The 16,764-nt window shown below is 54.5% G+C and overlaps 2 protein-coding genes across 2 annotated transcripts; one reads left to right on the plus strand and one right to left on the minus strand.

Annotated features, from left to right (window-relative positions):
- The first annotated feature begins 1,603 nt into the window (after positions 1 to 1,603).
- On the plus strand, positions 1,604 to 11,380 carry epn2 (epsin 2). The gene is made up of 11 exons (XM_029836680.1): positions 1,604 to 2,093; positions 4,104 to 4,747; positions 4,941 to 5,095; positions 6,092 to 6,204; positions 6,297 to 6,399; positions 6,584 to 6,704; positions 6,775 to 6,875; positions 7,005 to 7,151; positions 7,277 to 7,369; positions 8,309 to 8,536; positions 8,626 to 11,380. Exons 2-11 carry the CDS (start codon positions 4,317 to 4,319, stop codon positions 8,952 to 8,954), a joined length of 1,821 nt encoding a protein of 606 aa, XP_029692540.1. The 5' UTR covers positions 1,604 to 2,093; positions 4,104 to 4,316; the 3' UTR covers positions 8,955 to 11,380.
- Positions 11,373 to 12,954, minus strand: b9d1 (B9 protein domain 1). The gene is made up of 7 exons (XM_003979608.3): positions 12,734 to 12,954; positions 12,528 to 12,596; positions 12,178 to 12,289; positions 11,998 to 12,094; positions 11,861 to 11,923; positions 11,719 to 11,786; positions 11,373 to 11,650 (listed from the first exon to the last, which is right to left on the minus strand). Exons 1-7 carry the CDS (start codon positions 12,794 to 12,796, stop codon positions 11,523 to 11,525), a joined length of 600 nt encoding a protein of 199 aa, XP_003979657.1. The 5' UTR covers positions 12,797 to 12,954; the 3' UTR covers positions 11,373 to 11,522.
- Between the last annotated feature and the right edge of the window lie 3,810 nt (positions 12,955 to 16,764).

The following is a 16,764-nucleotide window of genomic DNA, read 5'->3' on the forward strand; positions in this document are numbered from 1 at the left end:
AAGAGAGAGAGAGAGAGAGAGACACACACAGACAGAGAGAGACAGAGAGAGAGAGAGAGAGAGAGAAACAGATTAGCACGCCAAGTTTCAACTTCCTTTATTTAAAAACACCAATGAAAAGAAAGTTTTTCACGAGTTTTCTTCCACAGTTCTGTCCTCCGTTATCATGGTTGAAGAACGTGTGTGGGTCAGGTGTCTCGGCCACGTTCTCCCTGTCTTCTTCTCCTCTTGCACCTCCGCTCATGTTTGTTTTGGGGTTTTTTTTCAAAGGAATTTTAAGCATTGGCACCTTTGCACCCCCCCATGCTCGTGCTGCGAAAATGTGGACAGAAACTTGTGAAGTAAAAACACAGAGGGACAAAAATAAAAATGTCAAACTCTTTATGACCTCTTTATGTTTCTGATATACAGTTGCAAGACATGAATGTAAAAGACCCGATTTCCATCAATTTTATGCAACCAAATTGACCAGGAGAAGTTTCTGAGATGTGAAATAAGTACGTTAAAACATTGCTTTGCATTATTGTTGTATATTAAAAATATTTTAACCTATGTGCACTGACAGAAAGTGTCACTTAATAACCTCTTCTTAGTCAGTCAGTCATACATTTTGTTATTCGGCACATTTTTCCAAAGTAGATTTTCTTGAAATTCTTTAAATAGCTTACAATGACGCTTTCATTTCCCTTCTTTGGTAAAATATAATAAGAAAATGCTTTTTTTAAAATATTTTTTTCTTGCTCTCTTTGCTCCGTGTAGTTTAGGTGCTCATCTAGACTCTAGATGTCCAGGACAGAATCCTGCCATTTAAAAAATCCTTTCCCACATCAAACTGCTTTAATATAAGATGTGTAAATTCTTGCACTGCTCACTTTCAAAACAGTTTTTTATCTCTGCGTTTCACACCTTCTATAGAATATATATCATCCACACGTGTTGCAGCCTTTTAACTGTGATTCCATATGGTTCCTGGTGCGTTCGAGGACCTATGGAAAAACTGTTATCAGCATTATTATATTATACATAATTATTATATTAGCATCGATGAAATAACCGTGTGTTTACACAATAACAGTACTCAGTTGTAAAGCAGACTGACTGATGGTCACTATCGCTGTGGTGTTTTGTATTAATTAGATTTAATTTATGTTTAAATTAAACTTCGAGAGTGCTTGATCAAAAACAGGGACCGTAGAAGAAGAACCGAAGTTTTATTCACTGGTTTCAATCGGAAATTGAAAGGCCTCTGAAATAGACGCGGGGCGCTACTGACCCCTGCTGGCCGAGGCGGGAGCTGCAGGATGCTGACCAGGCCGGCGCCTCGACCCTCTCGGTCAAATTAGAACCTTTATTCCTCCACAAACAAACTTGTTTAGAGGTGAAAAGATAAGACTCGGCCATCCATTAAAGGGTGTGGTTGATTTCAAATGTGCCGTTTATCCGGGCACATTTGCAAAACGCGGCACTGTTGCGTTTCTTAAAACAACTATTTCTTAAAACAACTGTCTATTCATAGAAGCATTAAAGTATGCACGTTTGGGCCTCTTTAGTTTAAAATACAGGCAGGAAAACCGGTGATGGAATGCTGCTCTGCGATGATTGTGCACGGACACACCTGTAACTCACGCACTCGCCCACCATTTGCGCTGACAAAGCGTGGAATGCACGGGCTTGTGCAACCAGCCAAATTTCACTGTAAAAACGGGGGGAAATCGCGCAGTTCGGGTTCCCACAGACCCCCCGGAGCGGAGGGACTGAAGCAGAAGGGACAAACTTTGGTTTGTCTTCCCGGTAATGGTGTTCAGAACTTGGCTGAGACGAACGGTGACCCGACCGAGTGGTGACGCCGTGGTCACACCCTTTCCCAACACCCCCCCCCCGGTCTGCCCGCCATGTTCTGGAGGAGGAGAGACGTGTAGCCTGGCGTTAGCTGCCTTAGCATTAGCAACACGGCGGCGGAGGCGCAACAAGCTCTCCAAGCGCACAAATAAGTACCAGATTTTCGTTTCCCCCCTCCGGGAACTGGCCAGGCGCGTTCGCAATTCACCAGCCCCGGACTGACGGTAGAAGTTGAAGTGTTACAAAACGAGCTGGTAAGTCAGCTTTCAAAACAGCCGAGTTGTTTTGTTTTGCCAGGCTGTCCTGTAATCCAGTTTGCTCAACGCTCCGGTGATGTCTCCACCGAGGACCCGTCTGGGCTGTTAGCTTTAGAGGATGCTAGCTAGCTTCGGATGCTATCTGTCTGATTTGATGTCGAAAATATGTTTTGCGTGTGACCGATGCTTCTCATTCTTCGTACGTAACGTTGTTTATATGGACGGAATCCGTCGCCTTCGACTATATTTGGCAGTTTGGGCTGAGGTAAAGGCAAGATATCCGAGGTTTGCTAACTTGGCGTAACTCGGCTAGCGTTAGCGTTGGTCCAACTTTTCGGAGCGAAGTTGCGAACACCGAGATCATTTAATAACTCTTCGACCAGAAGCTGCTCTGTAGAACACACCCCAAAGCAAATATAACGTGGACACTATCACTCCCCGTCCAACCTTTTCATCTAAATGACTCTGCATCTAGTTATTGCTTCTTTGCTAGCTTATTTGGCTAGCCCGGGATAACTATTTGCCGCAAGTTTGCACCCAAGCCGCTAACGTTCGGGGTAACAATAAGTTGCCATTGTTGCTAGTTGATGAACCCAGAAACGCTCCCCTCAAAAGTTGACCCAGTTTACCGATTCAAACGAGTCACACGAGTGAGCGGAACCCTTTGTAAACCTCAACGAGGCACTTAGTCCGGCGGAAATCGGAGCTAACCCGGGTTTAGCTAACGCGAAAGCGACGCTGAGATTTGCTCGAGCCGCGCCGCTTCAGATCCGCCCAGCGGGGAACTTTGAGCGGCTCTCCCCGCAGCAGGAGCCCCCCCGGCGGGCTGCTCTCCCCGCAGCAGGAGCCCCCCCGGCGGGCTGCTCCTGCCCTGCATCCGCATACTTTCGGGATTTCTGACATTTTTGGGTCCCTCCCCCACCCCCTCCCTTTGGCCGCTGTCTTACGGACCGTTTCTGGGGGGGGGGGGGTATGCTATAGATCCTATACATCTGTCCCGGTGCCCCCCCCCACAGGTGGGGTCCTCATCCCTTCAGCATGAGGTCATCGGTGCCGTTCAGCTGGTGCAGCGGAACCGGTTGGAGAGCTGGGAGGCGCCGTGCACGCCCGCGGCGCGCGCACGCGCGAGTTGCTGAGTGTGGGAGAGGACCTGGGGGGGGGTTTGTTGCGTTCTGGGCTGGAATGTGTCGCCTGGCGGAGCAACGGGTCGTGGGGGGGTCCGGCTGACCTTTGACCCCCAGGGGGTGAGGTGGAGGCCCAAATGTATTTAGTTGGTTTAGAAAATCCCGGTTCTGTATCCCCTGAAGGGGGGGGGCGTCTTTAGGACCGGCGGGCTGGGCAGCACCGGCGGCTCGAGCCATCTAAATGCAGGGGGGGGGGGTTCCGGGGTGGGGGGCCGCAGACAAGCCCCGCTCTCTTCCTCCCGACTGAATCAGTGATTATAGCAGCAGATGTGGGGGGGGGGGGCGCCAAGTGGGCTCCTTGTTCCTGGAGCTTCCTCAGCTGTGCAGCGCCGCCCTCACGCAACAGGTTAAACGGGGGGGGGGGGGGGGCAGGGCGCCGCCCCTGGAACCAGCCCAGATGGGTTCACGCCGAACTCTTCCTGGAAGCGCTCGCTCGGCGGGCGTGCCGGCGCACGTCTGGGATCAGGAGGTGGGGGTGGGGGGGTCGGTAGAACCCGCGAAGGCGTTTCCCTGTGATGCCGCCATCTAATGGATCGGGGGGGGCATCCCGGGACAGGAAGTGACTCCGCGAGCTGCGATGTGTTCCGAGGCCGGAGTCGTAAATCACTCCCGGAGCCTCCGGCAGCGGATGCGGGAACGCGCTGAATCCGTATCCTGGTTCAGGGAAAACCGCTCCGGTTTCCTGCTCTGAGTCCTGTAAAACTCCCATGGTTGTCCGGAGCCTGCAGTCCTGGGGGTGGTCGTGAACCGCAGGACGTGGCGCTGCGTCCTCGCCATCAGCCGTGGACGCCGCCACTCACGCTGCTCTCTCTCCCCTGTGCAGGCGATGGCCGGCGCTCTCTGACGGAACATGGTCCTGACGGCTGCTCTGGAGGACTCGGGAGCTCTGCACCGGCCCAGAGACGCCTGATAAACCCTCGCCAGACCCGCCCTGACACGCCACCGCCCCCCCCGCGGGTGCATGGACACGTAGCGCGGCGCCCTCGCGTCTCGCCTTTGCTTCCTCTCAGCCCCGTTTCCGACCGCCGCCGCCGCCATGCCGAGCTCCACCATCCGCCGGCAGATGAAGAACATGGTGAACAACTACTCCGACGCGGAGAAGAAGGTCCGCGAGGCGACCTCCAACGACCCCTGGGGCCCCTCCTCCTCCCTCATGTCGGAGATCGCCGACCTCACCTACAACGTGGTGGCCTTCAGCGAGATCATGAGCATGATCTGGAAGCGCCTCAACGACCACGGCAAGAACTGGCGCCACGTCTACAAGGCGCTGACGCTGCTGGACTACCTGATCAAGACGGGCTCGGAGCGCGTGGCGCTGCAGTGCAAGGAGAACATCTTCGCCATCCAGACCCTGAAGGACTTCCAGTACGTGGACCGGGACGGGAAGGACCAGGGCATCAACGTCCGGGAGAAGAGCAAGCAGCTGGTGGTGCTGCTCAAGGACGAGGAGCGCCTCAAAGGAGAGAGGTGAGCACCGGCGGGCCCCGGGGGTCCCGCGCTGGCCGGTACGGCTCATGCGGGCGGATGCTTAGCTAACGCTAACGGCTACTCCCTGTGTTCTAGCTTAGCGTCTGAAAGTACCCTGCTTTCTGACCCCGTGTGTGTTTGTGTGTGTGTGTGTGTGTGTGTGTGTGTGTGTGTGTGTGTGTGTGTGTGACAGGTCCCAGGCGCTGAAGACCAAAGAGCGGATGGCCCAGGTGTCCACGGGCAGCAGCCAGATGGGCTTCGGCAGAGGCTCCTCCCAGCCCAACCTCTCCACGTCCTACAGCGAGGAGTACGGCCGCTCCGACGGCTCCCCGGCCTCCTACCACGGCTGTAAGTACCCCCCCCCCCCCCCACCGTGCGTGTCGGTAACGTGAACACACACGGGCCGACCCGGCGCACGTGCGCGTTACTGCACGTGCGCGTTACTGTGGGCCATCAGGGCCTCTGAGAAGTGAGCGATGGGAAGTGGGTCGACTTGAGGTGGGCCGGTCCAGAACCCCCCAGTGGTTCGCTGCACTGCTTCACCTTGTGGACGTGTGTGTGTGTGTGTGTGTGTGTGTGTGTGTGTGTGATCCCCCCCCGACTGGCCCATTGGTCCCTGAGCTGCCGGCGCTCTCGGAGGAATCCACAGAAATCAGGATTTTCTTCCATTTATGGAATTTTCCCAGATTCCCCCTTGGCTGCGACCTCTGCTCCTCCACTGGCGTCTCCATCTGGAGGGGGCCACATTCCTCGTCCTCCTGATTGTCACCTCAACCCCCCAGCTGGCATCATCGAAGCTGTTGCTTTGATCTTGATCTAGGGGGGCGGCAGGTGCCATCAGACACGGGGAAGGAAGTGATGTAACACAGGAAATGATGCGACAGGCCTCGTTGTTGGGTCTGTAGACCCAGGAAGTGCTCTTAGACCCCCCCCAACACATATCAGGGAATCTCCAGGAAGCCGAGAGAGTTGCGTCATAGCGAGGCCGTCACGGTTGCCACGGAAACGACGAGGGCTCATTTTTAAGCAGAAACCCAAACTGGGATGTTTCTGCTGGACCCAGGAACCGGCTGCACGTCAGAGACATGTTTGACATGTTGGAGCAAGTTCGGGATCGTTTCCGCTCCGAACCTCATCAGAGGACGAGGGAGAACGTTCCTCCTCCTCCCACCGGCTCCTCCCACCGGAGACCAGAAGAACCCGGTCCCCCACCTCCCACCTGCTGTTCACTTGCTAGATGCTGCACACGAACTCCAATCTGTCGGCCTGATGGTCACATGACCTCTGTTGACCTCTGTTGACCCCTGTTGACCTCTCTTGACCTCTCTTGGTCCTCCCTCACAGCCACGTCCCCCAACGTGGGCTCAGAACTGGAGCAGGCCCGACCTCAGACCAGCGGAGAGGAGGAGCTCCAGCTGCAGCTGGCTCTGGCCATGAGCAGAGAGGCTGCAGAGCAGGTACACACACACACACACACACACACACACACACACACACACGTGCACACGCCCCTGGGTGCACGTGCACTCACTGTTCTGTGCACGTTCAGGAGGAGCGGCTGCGCAGAGGCGACGACCTGAGGCTCCAGATGGCCCTGGAGGAGAGCAAGAAGGGGGGGGCCCGATTCTGGGAAGCTGAAGAAGAGGAAAGAGGTAAACGGGCCGACCCGGCGGCACCGGGCGGAGCCCAGCGTCCCGCCGCAGCCGTGCACGTGCACGTGCACGCGGGACAACTGTGATGTGATGCAGCAGATTAACTGTGGAGGAACTCCAGCACACTGAAAACAGCCCCCCCTCTCTCCCCCCCCCCCCCCCCCCCCCCCCCCCCTCCCTCCAGCCAAAGTCCTCTTTAATGGACCTGATGGACGTCCCAGAGCCTGGTGCCAGTGCGGACCCCTGGGGGTCAGGGGTCGTATCCAGGGCAACAGCAGCACCAGAAGACCCCTGGCAGTCCTACGGTAGGAACGCTCGTGGGGGGGGGGACAGACGTGTGGACGTGTTGTCCAGCCTGGGAGTCGTGTTGAGCAGGAATGCTGCTGCACTGGCCGGGCTGCATTCCTGCCCCGCCTGTCGGGGGGGGGCGTCCCGAAGGAAGGACGCTCCCTCTGGGAGGGGTGCAGGCGGCGTGGGTTGGTTAAGGGGCGGGGCCAGGCTCCGGGGTTAGGCTCCAACTCCATGCAGCACAGTCGCCACGGCAACAGAGCTGACAGGCTGGGCTGAAGGACGGCCCTCTCTTACTCGTGCTCTCTGTCCTCAAGGCCCGGGCCCTAAGCCGGCGGCCCCCGTGGACCCGTGGGGGACGACCCCCTCGGTGCCCCCCCTGAAGAGCAGCGACCCCTGGGCTTCGGACTCGGCCCCGGCCCCCTGGAGCTCCGCAGCAGCCCGGCCCAAGACCTCCACCACAGGTGAGCGCTGCCCACTGTAATAACACGGTAATAACGTGGCCGTCTCCAGAGTGTCCCCCCCCCCGTCCAGTCCTTCCATCTGTCCGTCTGTTTTCATGTCTGTCTGTCTGCGTCTCCCCCCCCAGGTAGCTTTGAGCTGTTCCGTGCCTCCAACGGTACGTCCAAAGAGGACTTCTCCGAGTTTGACAGCCTGCGCTCGTCCTCCTCTGTCCTCGCTGGTACTCACCCATGTCTCTGTCTGTGTCCCCCCCCCCCTCCACACACCTGGGCCAGCTGTTTACGGAATCCTCCTTTTAGCTTAGCAGCAAATGCTAACGCGGGCTTGGTCTCCCCTGGAGAGGGTTCCAGCCAGTTTGGTCCTGGTCTGGGACTGTGTGTTTTAACTGGGGGTGGGATGGCGACGCGGGGGGGGGGCGGAAAGTCGACGCTGCTGCGTCAGCGCGGGGTTTATGGGTAGGAATGTCCCCCTTGTCTCAGGCCTCGGGCTCATCACACGCGTCTCATTATGGCTCCGCCCACTTCTCACCCCTTTGTCTCTGAAATGTCCTGGTCTGAGCCAGCATCCGTGTCCAGGGGGGGGACGGTCCAGCAGGGCTGTCCAAAGCTGCTGGTTCTGGGCTGTGAATGGTGGGGGCGGGTGTCACCATGGTAACCACAGTGTTTGATGACCCTGAAGTTTATTACAGACATTTACACAATATTGGCTATAATTTAACTTCTAATGCTACAGGGCTAGGTTACAGAGCTAAGGCTACAGGGCTAATGCTACAGGGTTAATGCTACAGGGCTAATGCTACAGGGTTAATGCTACAGGGCTAGGGCTACAGGGCTAATGCTACAGGGCTAATGCTACAGGGTTAATGCTACAGGGCTAGGGCTACAGGGCTAGGGCTACAGGTCTAGGCTACAGGGCTAGGCTACAGGGCTAGGGCTACAGGGCTAGGCTACAGGGCTAGGGCTACAGGGCTAGGGCTACAGGGCTAGGCTACAGGGCTAGGCTACAGGGCTAGGGCTACAGGGCTAGGGCTACAGGGCTAGGCTACAGGGCTAGGCTACAGGGCTAGGGCTACAGGACTAGGGCTACAGGGCTAATGCTAAAGTGTACCTGCCTTTGTTGCCTCAAAGAAACACTCGGCAGCGTGCTCCTTGTTTCCCAGGCGACGGCGGCATGGCGTCCTCTGGCCCCTCCCAGGCCAGCCTGGCCAACAGCAGCAGCCTGGACCTGTTCGACCCCCTCCCCACCAGCCTCTCCATGTCCACACACCCCACCAGAAAGACCCCGGAGTCCTTCCTGGGTCCCAACGCCGCCCTGGTGAACTTGGACTCCCTGGTGACCAAGCCGGCCCAGCCCGTGGCCGCCGTCAACCCGTTCCTGGCTTCCACAGGTGGGGGGGAAGGTGACGCCCACTGATCCCAACGCTTCTGCTGTGACACATCCAGAATTTGCTCTCACCCTGTTGTCGTCTCCGTGCAGGCGGCGCCGCTCCGGCCACCCACGCCAACCCCTTCCAGGTGAGCCAGCCCGCTCCGCCCACCCTCAACCAGATGCGGCTGAGCCCGATGCCGGCGGGCTTCGGCGCCGTGGCCGAGCCCGTGTCCTTCCCCTCCGTGCCCGGTCAGCCCATCACCATGGTCCCCCTGGCAGGGATGGCCCCCATGGGCCACGCGGGGCCCGCGATGGCGGCGGGCGCCGTCGGGGGCGCCACCGCTGGGATCCCGTCGTCCATGCCCCAGCCCCTGATGAGCATCCCCCCCCAGGCTGGGGCGCAGCCCGCCGGAACCACCAACCCCTTCCTCTTGTGAGGGGTCATACGTAGTCCCCCCCCCCTTTTTAAAGTCTCTCACTTTGGCTCCTTAAAGCTGAAGGACTAAACAGAACCAGATGTCTTACTCATGTATCTCTTTTATAACTACTAGTCAGGTCAGGCTTCCTCTTAACTAATTAGGCCGTTTAATCCTGGCGTTTTCCCCTCCGTCAGCGCTCCACGGCCGCTGCTCCTCCAGGTCGGTGCCGGGGGGTGGGGGGGGGCCTCTGACGCTGCGCTCCTCTCCTGTGCAGGGGCGCGACCCCACGGACGCCAGGATCGTAATCTCGACTCATGCTAATCTTTTATAAGCCCTCCTAGCTGGTGCGCGGGTGCCCATCAGTGCTTTTACACTGTTCCAGCGCTTCGCTCGCTCGCTCGCTCACACCACTGCGGATGAGACGGACAGACGTGTTTTTACTCTTGTGTTTGTATGTTACTGGGGATTTTGCACATTTCTGTCTGTTTTTGTTTTTAAATCTGTGACTGTTGGACTCACCATCACACCTTAGCTAAAAGGAGACGAGCTAGCCGCTTAGCATCACATGTAACGGCATGGCTCTTGGTACCAACCTGTGATTACTGGTCACTTCCATCATCGAGGACGTTCCCCCCCCTTCCCGAGTTCGGACACGAGCTTCGACCCGCGGCGGTCGTGGAATGAACAAAGAACTTCTCATGGAAGGGGTTTTATGCTAAGGATGCTATTTGTGTCCGCGCAGGCACTGTTGATAAACGAGCGTTACGGCAGCAGTATTTTATTTTATTTTGAGCGCATGCTAGTTACCTTTAGAGGCCGTTTCCAGGGTTAAAGGGAAGAGGGCGCACTTTGACACGGTTGAAAGCACCGTCTCGCTCACAAGCATTTCCACGTGGCGCTGAGCCACTCCGGTGTGTGTGAGGTGTGAGTTACACGTTAGCAAAGCTTAGGATTGGAGTCAGCTGCCGGGGATCATGGAGCGTTTACCTCTGAGTGGATTTTCTGTGCTAATCTAGCTACAAGAACATTAGCCAGTGGGGGTGACACACACAGTTTTGAGGATTGGTGGATTCGTAGTACAGGAAGTTCAACAGTGAAACACAGCTTCTAACCAAGCGATTGTTAACGGTGTCTTTTATTTTCTTTTTTGATGTAACTGTGTAGCCAAGCCTTTGTGTTGAAGGTGTTGCTAGCATGTCCGACCGCCGGCGCGTCACTAATCTTGTCGCTCCGGGGTCGTCTGTCCCTCTTTTCTGTTAGCACAACTGTTACCAAAGTCTGGAAGTCCCCCAGACGGCCTCCTCTGGTAGCCTCACACTTCACTGACTGTTCCCTCTTCCCCGTTCATGGTTCAATAACTCCATTATTGTCGTGTCTGAACCTTTATGTTAGAGTTCTCCATGAGTTTGTGTGTGAACGTGTTACTGGCTGAATACTGAGAGCAAACTGAACATTTATCTGAGGTGGGCTGGTGTCAGCGGATGATGTCTGCACCCTCCCTGTTGGTCACTTTTATTCTTTCTTCTGTCAGTTTCTCACTGCCAATGTTTCTACTGTGGGGGGGCTCTCTTGCTTCTCTTCCTTTCGGGTGACTTGGCGCCCCCTCCTGGTCTGCTGTGGTATGACAGTCACGCTGCAGGACCCCACTATTTTCACTAAATGCAGACTTTTACTTCTCTCAGGCTAAAGGAGGGTTACTGAACACTATTCCCTATGGAACACCGAGGACGGCGATGATTTTGATGCTTTTTATTGGGGGGGGGGCGCGACTTTGACTTCGACTTCCAGAGACCAGCAAACGTTTTAACATCAGCTCAGAATATGCAAGCAGTCGTTGGAGAGCGCGAAGGACGAGAGAACTCCGGGTGCGTTCTGCCGTTAGAGTTGCTAACGAACTAACACGTTTAGCGAGATGTTGCGACGTCGCCTCTGACCTTTGACCCTTGCTGCAGTCACGTGGCCAAGAAGGGATTTTTATGTACTTTAAAAAAAAATAAAATAAAAAAATGATGTAGGGGGGCGCCGGTGGGATTCCACACTGCAGATGAACTTTCTTGATCTCTGGAAGCAGCTAAGGTCTCTGCGTATTAGCATATATTCACCACGCTTTCAGCAGGGGGACTAACAGCTTGTGGAGCGTCGTCATCACGCATAAACGGCGTTCTGTCTTCTTCACCTCCGTCTACGTATCGTCATAGTACCGGGAGCAGGCTGCCTTTTTTTATCGGACATCTGCTCCACCTGTTGGCATTATAACTGTATAATATAATTTATCATTTGTACTATTGTAACAGACCGTTTCCTCCCTGATTCTGTGTCCTGGGTTTTTGTAGGAAAAGTCCCTGTGGTGTTTTAACAGCATCTAAACAGGCGGAGGCAGCGGGTCACACTCTGTAGCTGCTTTGGTTCAAAATAAAATGTATCACTTCAGCTCTATAATCTCAGGCGGGGGTGTGGTGATTCTCATTTATTCGTAAAAAAAAGTGTAAAAAGGCAGTAAAAGTGAGGAGAAGTGGATCGTTTCTACAACCAGGCACCTGTTGGGGTGTAAAACAGTCTTTTGGGATTCCAGGGGTCACTCTGGGGTCACTCTGCAGCCCAGCCGGGCGTGTTTTCGGCGCCGGACGGCCCCACGTCGTAGCCCAGCTTCTTCATGTCTTTGGTCATGATGTGGAAGGAAACGGTGACGAAGCCTTGGGAGCGCACGCGCGTCACTGCAACGGAAGAGACGGAGGGGGGGGGGGTGATGTGGTCGGAGGGAGGAAACCAAGCAAGAACCAACCTTCTCTGCCCTCGCCGTGGGCCACCACTTTGGGATCCGTGTATTCCGGCCGCCGTCCCAACAGCCAGCTTCACGGGAAGGAGACAAGTTAGTGCAACATTCAGACGTCCGGCTCTGCTGCAGAGACAACCAAAGATCCCACCTGGTGAATTTCTGGAGTCTCCACGTGGGTTCTGGAACAAACATGGGGACGCTTCTCGTGTGCCTGCGGAAACAAACACGTTTCAGGCGAAACCGGCGCCCGTCTGGTCGAGTTTGGCGGATGAAAGCGATACAGACTGTCCGGGTGTTATGGGGATGTGCGTGGCTCCGTAGCCCCTGACCACGTCGTTGCCGAACACATCTGGACCGTACACGCTTAACACCAGCTGAGGCCCTGGAAGAACAAAGGCAGATTTATAACACATCTATAAACTTAATAAAAAATGGCAGCAGAACAAGTGTGCGTGTAAAGCTCACATCCAGAGGGATTTGTACTCTTAAATGTTGTTTCTAACGGGAAGTTCCATATTAAGGTGTGTGGGGACTGTTTTCCTTTGCAGGTTATTTGAGTTATTCCTTCCTCCAACCCCTGTAATTAATAAAAACACAACATACCAACACAATAACATTGGCTTTTAAGCCTTAAAAACATGTTCGGCTGAAATGATGGCAAGAAAAATAGTAACGTGACACACATGAGATTCGATTTATTGTTACGCCATCAAGAACAGGATATAACCTCGACAATTAGTGTGTTTAATGGGTAAATTACAGTATGAGAGGCACCGAATAGCATTCGGCTAATGTTTTGCTAGCCAGCTACTCACCGCGGTGGGCACCCAGTCGTGGCCGTAGACAAAACAAAATTTGCAGTACAAATGATCAAACTCCGGAAACTGTAATAAACCAAAAGATCACATTGAAGAGACCGAGTCGGTGAGACTAATGCAATTTTTACGACGTTCACGCGTGTTGATACGAGTGTCGCTGACGCTAGCTCAATTTAGCCGCTAATGCGAGTAATGCTACTCACGTTAGCTCCTTGAATTTGTCCGTTGACAGAGAGGAGAAACACCGACGGGTTACTTGTAGCCATCAGGGCCTCGTTTCCCGATCGCCGAATTGAAGGACCTCTCGTTTCCCCTTTATTTTACATGCACTTTGAATAACTTGAGCTAAAAGCGACTAGCTGACACTACAACGGTTGTCAAGGAGACGGTTTTCTTTTGCCTACGGCTACCCATAGAGTCCAAAAAGGATGTAAACGCCGTATCCGACACAGTACTTGAATTTGTCCAGATGGCGGCAGCATTACGGCGCTTTTGGCGCTCCAAAGCTGGGTCAAACTTCATTAAAATGAGGTTTCTGAGACCTGGGAAAAGTTGAGATTCTTCCCGTCTTATGTAAATCATTTCCTCATTTCCTGCTCCTCCTGGAACTTCCTGTTGGCTTTCAACCCCCCAGTTTAACAAAGGAACGGGAAGGCTTCTTCTTGGTGAGGTTTTTTTTTTGTGTCTCCAGTTGATTCCGATCCAGAGACATGGACGCTGGGCGGATCGTGTGTGTAGATGGACTGGGAGGGGGGGTCGTCACCTGATGACCTCCAGGAGGGAGCAGGACATTGGTTCACTGCAGCGTGTTTTTCTGTTGTCGTGGTTTCTGTGAGATTTATTCCTACATCCCAGCCAACGGCGCGCAAATGAGGCCGAGCTCGGGCGGAGACGTAGTCAAGGCAAGGTAATAAACATCAAATGAAAACAAACAAACAAACAAACAAACAAGCAAACAAACCCCGAACACGACATTAAAAGATTGCGGCCCAAAGACGTCCCTGGTTAACCAGAATCCTCGATGTGACCTCGATGGTTTATTGGCCCTGGTCTTTTGCTGCCTTCGACCAATTAATGGACCGAATTTGTCCAACCAGCAGCTCTGTCAACCCCCCCCCCCCCACACACACACACCCTGACCTTTGACCTTTTTATTACTGCAGACCTGCTCTCCATCCTCCCCCCTTTAACCTCCCCTGCTCAGCTTCCCTGACCCGTCGGTTCTAAAGACCTACAGTCATCACAGAACAAGGAGTGTGTGTGTGTGTGTGTGTGTGTGTGTGTGTGTGTGTGTGTGTGTGTGTGTGTTTATCTGGGGGAGGGGTTTAGATGCATGACTGCATGCACGTGCATGAACGTCCCTTTTACCTGAACAGGTCAGCGGAGAGAGCTCGGACCTTCTGCTCCAGCCTGCTCGTCCACCTCGGTTGCTGTGCCCAATTGAGCTGCTCCTGGGGTGGTGCTCCATCTGGGGCTCCTCCACAACGCGCTGGTCGATCTCCCAGCGTCGTGCTGAACAGAAGATCTCATCACCACTCAATCAGAAATGTTGCGGAGGATGTTTTCAAGGCTCTTGTTCTTCTAAACGGGGTTGTATTTTAGTGTGACTTGACCAGAGACGCTGGTAATTGGCCACCGGGCCGTGTTAGCGGCTGCTAGCAGCGTGTCCTTTTCGGGCTCCGATGGCGCTCTGATGTAGCGGAGGTCCGTCGCACTCAGCACCACTTCAGACCAATTAGCTGCTGACGGGTCCTCGATCACCGGTGTCGACTGCTTAAAGCCCCGAGACGCTCCGGGTCGACTTGTGCTCCGCACACCTCAGCTAACAGCGTGACTGATCATTCCTAATAGTCGGCATTTACACTGTAGTTCTGGCAGTTTATAGCTGCAACAGCTGGTGGACGGTTACCATAGCGACGTTGGGTGACATGGGACCCCAGAGGTTCATTTAGCGGTGTGGGGGAGGGGTGGAGGGTGTTTCAAAGGGTCAAACTTCACGCCTTATGGGGTTAAATCATCTTTCCATGATGTTTGTGTGACCCCTGACCTTTACCCCAGTGGAAAGCCACGCGGCGTGGCGCCACGCCTGGATGTCTTCTTTCGTCCCGCCGTCTTTGCTGCCGGCCGGAGGAAATCCTGACGGGACTGATAATGACTTCACTCCCGATCCCAAACGCCGAAGCCTCAGCGGCGGCGGGGAGCGCGCGTCCTCAACCGTTAATCAATAGATTGTGAGCCTCAGGTGATCCACGACACGGCTGCGACTTCGTCCGCGTGCGCGTCTGCGTGCGCGTCTGCGTGCGCGTCTGCGCGCGCCAGCGTAAACAAAAGAAAGCAGGTCAGGTAACATCGATTTATGAGCAGCGGCCTCTGGAATGAGCAATCCATTTATTATGGAGGCCCATTAGTAACATATGCCTATGTGTGTGTGTGTGTGTGTGTGTGTGTAAGTGAGGCAAGAGAGGAGAACAGTGGGGGGGGCAAAGTATCATCATTTATACGGCTCCTCCATTAGCCTGAGTGCTTCCCTGACAACATGATGGCCGTCGCCCAGAAAACAGGGTCACCGTAGCTATGAACACACCCGGCAACTGCTGATGTCAGAGGAGTAAAGTGGGTCCCAAAATCCCACTTGGCGCGCACGCAAACACACACACACACACACACACACACACACACACACACACACACACACACACACACACGGGGCAGCTCTTCAGGGTTGGAGAGGGTTTTTGAACTAATTAATAATGAACGCAGGCATGAGGGGAAATGAAAGACGGAGCTCAGACGCGCGAGCGTGACGTGGACGACCGGAGGGAAGCGGTGAGTGGCTGGAAAAGCGGAGAGATGGCGGAGAGTCGTCCCGCGAGACCCCTCCAGCCCAGCCCGGCCCGGAGATCCACTCATCCACTTTGGGGGAAAGCTTCCTCATTCGCTCCATTATCCGCTGATGGAGCGAGAAGCACCTCCGACGCTCCCGGCCCCATATTTACCGTAAGGCCGCTCAAATGGGCCGCGGAGTAACCGGAACCGGCAGAAAGCCGGAGCAGAGAGAGCGAAATGGAGGAATGTTAGCAGATTAGTCCGCAAATCAGTTTGTTCTTCCCTCCAGTTCCTTTTTTCTCTGCTGTTAATGAGCAGAAAACCGACCCTGCTTCAAAAGCGGCTCCTCCGTCTCTTTTGGAGTTCAGCCGTCTGATTTGCCCCGACGAGGGCAGACGGGTGTCCTATCAGGGGTAATGACCCCACTTTATCCATCCTGCAGCATCTAGAGTGGAGCCGCTGGCTCTGGAGAGGCTTCCATCGTTGCTGTTAGCATCCAGCTAACGGAATTACTAGCGCCAGAACGCCATGCGGCTGCGTCTCTCCCGGTCGATGCGGTGCGGCGCGCTCGGCTCCGCAGGCGGTGGAATCTATATTTCAGGAGCTGCAGAGATGCTGAAGACTTCTGTCTCCTGCTTTGAAGACCAGCACTTGAGGGGGGAGGTGGGGTGGGGTGGGGGGTGGATGGTTGGGGGGGGGGGGGGGTAGATCTGATACAGTTAGCGAACGCCAGCGCTGGAGAAGCGCTATCTGGGAAAGCACGGCGTCCATGATAGCCGCTATCAGACGCCGCTCGGCGAATTAAAGCAAAGATTAAAGGGATGGAAGCGGGAGCCTCCTCTTCCCTCCTCAGACGCGTGCCGGGAACATTCCAGAGGCGGATCACACGCCGTCACGGGCAAAACAGACGAAGTTCTCCATCTGCCGACCTCATCGGTTGTTCTGAGATGGAGAAGAGTCGCGTCAGCTTTCATTTCATTCTCTTTTTGACTGTGGAACAAATGTAGCGGATCAACAAAGGAAGGGGATGAACTCCAGAGTCCGATTTAAATTAAATGTCCCCCCTTGAATGAGAATATCCACAATGGGACGTGATTGTGTGTGTGTGTGTGCTGTTGGGACGACGGTACGTCTCTGAGATCTAAGAGGAAACGTAACGCCAGCAGGTTTTGGGTGAATAGAAGGTGAATAATGAGATCTAATGAGATCTCTTCATGCGTTTGGATCTTTGTTCCTGGTCTGACACACCAGAGCAGACGGAGGACCGTCTGACCTGTGAGGAAACTGACCCTGAGGTCAAGAACGTGCCGATGGTGGAGAGAAATGTGTGTGTGTGTGTATTTGTTACATATCAAGCACCAAAATATGGATGTGATTAGCAGAGTAAGGACTCGTAAGACGGAGTGTT

The sequence above is a fragment of the Takifugu rubripes genome, chromosome 5 (assembly GCF_901000725.2).
Source record: "Takifugu rubripes chromosome 5, fTakRub1.2, whole genome shotgun sequence".
Classification (NCBI taxonomy): domain Eukaryota; kingdom Metazoa; phylum Chordata; class Actinopteri; order Tetraodontiformes; family Tetraodontidae; genus Takifugu; species Takifugu rubripes.